Source organism: Nothobranchius furzeri, chromosome 8 (genome assembly GCF_043380555.1).
Source record: "Nothobranchius furzeri strain GRZ-AD chromosome 8, NfurGRZ-RIMD1, whole genome shotgun sequence".
Lineage (NCBI taxonomy): Eukaryota > Metazoa > Chordata > Actinopteri > Cyprinodontiformes > Nothobranchiidae > Nothobranchius > Nothobranchius furzeri.
In genome coordinates this window covers 79,257,645-79,265,144 of record NC_091748.1, presented here as the reverse complement: position 1 = coordinate 79,265,144, position 7,500 = coordinate 79,257,645, and the positions used below count along the sequence as shown (strand labels likewise).

Sequence of the window (7,500 nt, the reverse complement as noted above, 5' to 3'; positions counted from 1 at the left end):
TAACTGTGCACAACACCAGAGCTTCTGAGTCGGAGATACGCCGGGCTGACCGCTGGGTAAAACCGGGTGGAACACAGAGGTCTCAGAGATCTCCACAAGCCGGCAGCCGCACAGCAGACAAGCGCCGCTGCGATCTGAGATGCGCAGAGCTGCCGCTGGGGAGAACCGGGTGGAAAGGTTTCCATCCCAGAGCTCCACAAGCCGTTAGCCTGCGCAGCAGACAGAAGCTGTGATCAGACAGAAATAAGCCGAGCTGCGGGGAGGGGAGAACGGGTGGAACACAGAGGTCTCCCAGAGCTCCACAAGCCGATAGTGGGAACCCAGCTCCACCAACATGTTATATTTGAACCCATTTTCTAAAGTGCAGCATTATGTTAAATGCACTGGGTTTTACCCTATTACATTTAAATGTCATGGTTAAACAGTACATGTTAACATCTAAGCTCAGCTCGGCAGTGACCTAAAATACATAAATATAATTTTACTTACCGAAAAAAATGAAGTGGAGACTCCTTGGACGCTCTATTAGTGCAATTAATGCCACAGCAAGTCATTTTGTCCAACAATTGCACAAATAATATCCAAAAAGCAGAAACTACCGTTGTTCAAAGAAATGTGTTTAACTTTGAAAGTGTGGGCGCAATTTTAATTGTCAAAAACTCCAACGAACCATTAGTTCATTTTGCTCAAATAGAAACAGAGGCCTGCCTCTAACTCTGGCCCTCCTTCCAATAAAGGCCTGGAGCTTGATGAGCTTGAGTCTAATACAAGCCCGGGCCTGTATTAGCGGATTTACGGTAGTTTTTTTTAAGTAAATATCATTTTCGCGTCCTTGATTACATTACCTAGCTTATTCCATATTTTAACTCCATATATAGAGACACAGCGCTCCTTTATAATTATTCTATGCTTAGGTGTTGTAAATAATTCATGTCCTTTTAGTTCATATTTACTGTCTTTTTATAAACCTTCTAAGTAAATTTTAGGAAGGTTTTTTTTGTTTGCATTATACATAAATGTAGAAATATTGTAGTCCACTAGGTGATAGAATTGTACTGTTTTTGTTTTTATGAATAACGGCTTAGATGGATCTCTGTAATTACTCCATGTAATGATTCTTATTGCTTTTATTTTTGCAATATATAGATAGAATTTATATAAGTTTTATATGTTGTGCCCCAGATTTCTATACAATAGTTCAAATATGGTGCAATAAGTGAATTATATAATAAATATAGGGAGTTTTGGTGTATTTCAGATCAGAAAATAAAGCATTTCTACAATAAACAGATGTTCTGATTCATTATTCCTGTCTTACAGTCAAGTCTCCTTAAAAGCACTTTAGATAAAACATGTATTGATTTATGATTGTAAATAATCTGTAAAGTGAAGAAAAATCATTGTAGAAAATAGAAAATGGTTCTTTAATAAGGTTAGGGCTCTGTCTTCTTCTGGCTGGTCATGTGACTTGGAGCAGCGATAAACAGGTGTGTGTGTGTGTGTGTGTGTGTGTGTGTGTGTGTGTGTTTGTGTGTGTGTGTGTGTGTGTGTGTACATATATATATATATAGGTACAGGCCAAGGCTGGACGTGGTTATAAACAGGAGTGTGTGTGTGCATGTGTGCGTGTGTGCGTGTGTGCGTGTGTGTGTGTGTGTGTGTGTGTGTGTGTGTGTGTGTGTGTGTGCATATATATATATATATAGGTACAGGCCAAGGCTGGACGTGGTTATAAACAGGAGTGTGTGTGTGTGTGTGTGTGTACATATATATATATATATATAGGTACAGGCCAAGGCTGGACGTGGTTATAAACAGGAGTGTGTGTGTGTGTGTGAAAGATGTCTGGACTGTGTCATGACCTTTGCATTCTATGGCTCTACGGAGTCATGGGCAGTTTGCTTACTTCTGGTGTCAGCCCCTAGAGGATGAGGGTGGAACTGCAGTTTTTGCCACTTCCTTGTTAGCTTCAGGTCTGAGAGCCTGGGGTTCCATCTTGGTCAGGACCTGAAGAGCAGCAGGCCTCTGGCGTCAAATACACAGCGCTGCTGATGAGCACATTCTGGAAGCCACGCCTTTTAAAAACACTAGTTTCCTCACACTGAACTAACTCATAACTGACATTTCTTTGTTTTACTAAAATAGTTACCCTTGTTCCGGCCTGTTGCTGGTCTAGGTTCACTTTGCTGCGTGGCTTCATTTCCACGCCCTGCCAGACTCAGAGCTGTGATGAGGAGCTCATTGGGTTAACTAAAATGCTCCCACATGCTCGTTGATAAATGCTTCATCTCTGCGTATTTATATTTGATCATGTGACAAGCTCACTTATTCTTCTGTGGTTTTCGAGTAAACATTCTAATAGCGGCGCTCTTGCCCCCTCTACTGGCACTAAACTTATTACACCCACATGCAGCCAGATGCAAACCAGTTTACAATAACAATGGCAGTTAACCGGTTAACTATGTACATACACAGCGTCACATAACTTGAAACTGACGGACCTGGTAGCGGGTCCACGAGCACTTCCATCAACAAACTTTCAACTGAAGAACAGGCTTAACATTCACCAGTATATGCAAACTGCACACGAAGGTAACGGGAAGAGGCTCATCTAACCGACAGAATCCACGTTTTCTACCTCAGCAACACCCAGCGCCGACATTAAGCTGCTAAATGAAAAGCACAAGTCAGAAGTTTAAATTCGGTCTTATCTTTGCTGGTTTATGGTCATAATCAGTGTTTAATACTATGTCCCAACATCACTGACTGGGCTGTTTTTTACCAGCTGGAGAGAGTCTGAGTCTCTTCAGGCCACATTCCATCATTTTCCAGTTCTCCATAATAGAAAAAACTCCATAAGGTGTTCGCAGCTGCTCTACCCCTCGTTCACATCAGCTGCGAAGCGCCGCCAACACTCGTGCAGCGCAGCGATCGTTTCAGCGTGTGTGGTTTTTTTACAAGTCACCAGGGAGCCGCGTCAACTCTGAAACTACTGAAACAACAGCAGGCCAGTAAAGTCAACAAAATAAAAAAAACTTTCAAAATAAAACACTGCGATTGATAACTGTGATCATTTTTGTGTATCTAAACAGACTAGAGCAATGAAAATTAACTAAGACACACACACACACACACACTCTCCTGCAGAGCAAAGGTGTAGGCTGAGTGTGGGGGGGTTGATCTTTAACCACAAGCAAACGGGAAGAGGTGAGAGGTGTTTGCGATCACAACAAGTGAAGATGTACGACGTTAAATTAGTTTTAGAAGTGGAGAAGTGGAAGGAGTCGTAAAAATGCTCCTTTAACTAATTCAGTATTTACAGCAAACTTTGGTGTAATAACTCTGCATAATTATATATATATACCGTATGTATATATATATAATTATGTATTATATATATATATATATTAGGGCTGTGACTTGATTAAAAATTTTAATCTAATTAATTACAGGGTTTGTAATTAATTAATCGCATTTTAATTGTTCAGAAAAATGTGCTCTCAAAGTAAAACTTTTAATTAAAATTATGAGACAGAGAATCAAACATTAGACATAGTTATTACTGTAAACTAAAGCTTTTAATAAATAAATGCATTTTAATTATTCAAATGTCACTGTGTGATATGAAACAAAACCCAAATCAACTAAAATTTACAATTACTAATAGAAAACACCTGCAAAGGGTTCCTGAGCCTTTAAATAGTCTCTCTGTCTAGTTGAATGACTGAAATAAATTTGACTTTGCACCAGATTCTAATTTTTCCAGTTACACTTGTTTGTAAAATTGGGAGTTTTTATTAGCATTTCTACTCATAATGTAGTAAAAACACACATATAAATAATAATCCTTCAAAATGACAGTAGAACAGGCACAAATATGATCAAGGACTTAAATGTACTAACTTTTAACACCAGAGCAGGCATGGCATATTCTGAGAATGATCAGGAACACTAACTGGTTCCAGTTGGATGACTGGAGGATGATGGGATGATAAAAGATCATGGCGAGGAAATAATGATCTGACGAACAAGTGAGCGGACCTTCCTTACATGGGAAGTCCTGATGTCACGTTAAGAAGGGGATGCTGCAGACCCGCAGATTCACACCTGCAGCAGCGAATCTGGTGTGATCTCCAGCCTGATCACAACTTCCTCGTTCCTCGCTGCCCCTGATAGTAATGCATGTGATGTTTAGACAGAGACTCGTCTCAGAAACGTTTAACTCCCCGACAGAACTGTTTAGAAAATCATCAGAAAAGTTTCAGAGTGTTTCTGTTTTAACTTAAACTTCTGTTTTCAGCTTTAAGACACGTTGTTTGTGATTGTTTACAGAGTAGTGAGAACACGGAGCGTTCTCCCAGCGGCAGCCAGGTGCCTCTCGTTTGTCTGACTACTTTCATAAACTACTGTTAGGGCAAAGAATTATTCTGTGTGGTGCTTTCAGCGCTGCACAGATGTTACGTAAATGTTAAAAATATAGCTTACCGCAACTTTTGTAAAGTTTCCGGTGCCACTGGGCAGCCGCAGCAGAGACGATCTCTGAAAAATGTCCGCGACACGGACTCCGTTGTTGTCCGGAAGTTTATTTTTCATAGGTAAGAAAAGAGGCTGACGGGTTTCCTAAATCCTGCATCAGTCCAAGCAAGGCAACTTCTTTCTGTTTTTATTACGTTTTAGTAGCCATTAGCACTGTGCATTGTTGTGTGTCAGTGATATTAGGTCTACGAGGAAATCGTGCAATGACAAAGGTTCCGCCTTGCTTTTAATGCAAGATTAAATGCAATATAATTAAATTATGTATTATATATATAATACATAATTATTTAATTATGTATTATATATATAATACATAATTATTTATATATAATTATGTACACAACCTAACCCTAACTGTCTGGTTTCTAAACCAGGAAACTTACTGCTTATGAGTCCCTTATCAGCAGAGCGGTCACATGACTCTAAGAAGACTTTTTCTCTAACTTTAATAAAAACTCATATTTAGTTTTATACAATGATTTTTCTAACTTGATACAGATATGTGGATCAGTGAATCTTTCCTCTAAAGTGATTAAAAATGTCTTGATTGCTTTACAGTAACAATGAGTCAAAAGGACAGTTTCATGTAGAAATGCATGATTTATGCATTAGACTTGATTTTATTATCAGTCGTGTCACATTCCAGTATCAGTAAAGATAGACATGAGCATACACAACGGTCCAAAATAAAAAATAATAAGTGTATTAGCGTTATATCATGTTTAGAACCCACAGTGAGGGAAGCAGCCCTCTGAGCACGCTTTCTGAACGCCTCCTACATGTTCTGGTCTCTGATTGGTTCGTCTTCAGTGGGCCCTTAAATAGAGAATCACTTCCTCTATAATCCAGCTCCTGCTAAATGCTGAATGAGAGCCTCTTGTGAGATATAGCAGATCTTTAGCGGTGTAGAACCACCCTTCAGAACCAAAACGGCTTCGTCAGCCGCCCGCAGGCACCCACTCCTGACCCGCTGATGCTACGGCCTTTAATATCCACAAGATGTCCTTTGATATCAAAACAACGTGCGTGCTGAGAAGACATCCTGGCCAGCCAGATCGCCGAGAGCTCTCATCACATGGGTACCGTAGACCTGCACACTGGCGTCGGACGGGTTCAGATTCATTTGATGACTCATTAAACATCACTGATGTTTAATCAGCCAGATTATTCTTATTATTCCAGACATCATCCTTCCTAAAACACCACATGATCACATCCAAGGTCATGTTTGATTAAATCACAGGTTCAAAGCAGAAATGTTCACACACAACCTTCTACTGAGCATCTCTGTGAGACAACCAAACCCGTTTCCACGGTAACCGCTACGTGAGACGTCCAAGGCTACACTGGGTATTATTTAGGCACTCTGGAGAAAACCGTTAGGTCTTGAGATTTTAAATCAGGTCCAGATGATGTGTGAAACATGAAGACTGGAGCCTCATCACCAGGATCAGAGCCTCAGACTTGTTGTGGACACTTTTATTTATGAATCTGGTAAACATACGGCTCATTTAATGTCTTCATTCTCCTCAAACTCATCAGCAGCGTGCTGTTTTTTACGTCTAAACAGATTCATGTAAACTTCCAACGATCAGGATTACGGTTCCCCCCAGGAACGTTAAAACAGGACGATCGTCTTATTTAAACCAAACGATGATCAGAAAGTTTAAAACCAATTTGTTTTACTGACGCGAGTAGTTTCAACAAGTTTTCTGAGGAAAACTTCTTGAAACACCGGCAGGATAATCAGGAATATCCCTGAGGATATTTATAGCAGTTAAAAAATATAAAATATCAAAAATACAAAAACATAATAAGAACGAGAGGCAGAGAAACTTTTGCTTGTTTTTGTTCACTTTTGGTGAAAATGCAACAACGGTGTGAAAACACTCACATTTAAATCCCCACACACTCAGCTGCCCGAGTACGGCGCCCTGTGGAGCTCCAGAACCTGACTGCATTCCGTCTCTATCGTTTTTGCTACCGAAGGTCCTGGGTGAGACTTTCATGAGTAAAATCGAAAATAAAAGATTCAGTGGGAGGTTTTTACTCCTGCAGCAGGAACTTCTTTCAAAATAAGAGCCTTAACCACACACCTGTATCTACCCTAACGCGGTTCTCCGAAGAACCCAGACTGGTTTTGGTTGGATGGATGAACTCTTGAGTTTATTTGCAGTTGAACTCATGTTGTGTTTCTGTAGTTGACACGAAGCATCGTGGGTTTTTTGGTCTTCAGGCTTTTGTGACATTACCAGTTCTTCTGGAAGTACGTTTTGTTTTCCTGCGAACTGGGAAGCTCGAACATTCCTGAGTTTTCCCCCGGAGCGGCCCTGGCACACTCAAGGCCGGTTTTGGGGGTTAAAGCTGTGTGACTGCAGCTCTACAGCGCCACAGTCAGGACGGATCCGCTTCCGGTCTTCATGCTGGGATGAAATTTAACTTCATCAGAGCGGAAACATTAAAAATCCTCCTAAAAACTCTGTTTGGTTCTGAAACCAAACGGGCTCGGGTCAGCTGAGCAGTGGCTAGTTCGAATGACTCGTGTAACTTCGTGCATATTTGTTTAAAAGTCTCTGTAGAGGTTCTGGTTCTGACCCGCCCCTACTCTTCACCGGGGTAGTGCTGCACCAGCTCCTCCACCTCGATCACCTCCGTTACCAGGTCCCGGATCTCTGTGATGCAGTCTGGAGGAGGGGTCTCAGGACTGGGGGGGGGTTCGGGAGACGGAGAGGATGCAGGGATGTGCACGTCAGTGTGCACGTTGGCTCCAGCCTCCGTCGGGGTCTCGGGGGACAGTTCTGGGTCTTTTCCAGCGACCTCTGAGCCTTCAGAGATGCTTGAGGCGTCCCCTGTGGATCCCGGCTCCGAAGGGGGGGAGTCACTTCCCACCGACACATCCAGAGAGTTTGGGTCTGAAGCCGTGACAGATCCAGTCTCCTCCTGCTGGGATGTGAGGTCTTCTGC

General features: G+C 41.6%; 2 protein-coding genes across 4 annotated transcripts in view; one reads left to right on the top strand and one right to left on the bottom strand.

Moving 5' to 3' along the window:
* The window catches only part of LOC107374284 (uncharacterized), a 48,682-nt gene that overhangs the window by 26,796 nt on the left and 14,386 nt on the right, over positions 1 to 7,500 (top strand). The gene's annotated exons all lie outside the window — the stretch shown is intronic.
* niban1a (niban apoptosis regulator 1a) overlaps positions 5,117 to 7,500 on the bottom strand; it is a 35,140-nt gene continuing 32,756 nt past the window's right edge. The window contains exon 14 of the mRNA XM_070554369.1: positions 5,117 to 7,500. This exon is cut by the window's right edge and continues 614 nt beyond it. Coding sequence (XP_070410470.1) covers positions 7,138 to 7,500 — 363 coding nt within the window. The 3' untranslated portion in view covers positions 5,117 to 7,137.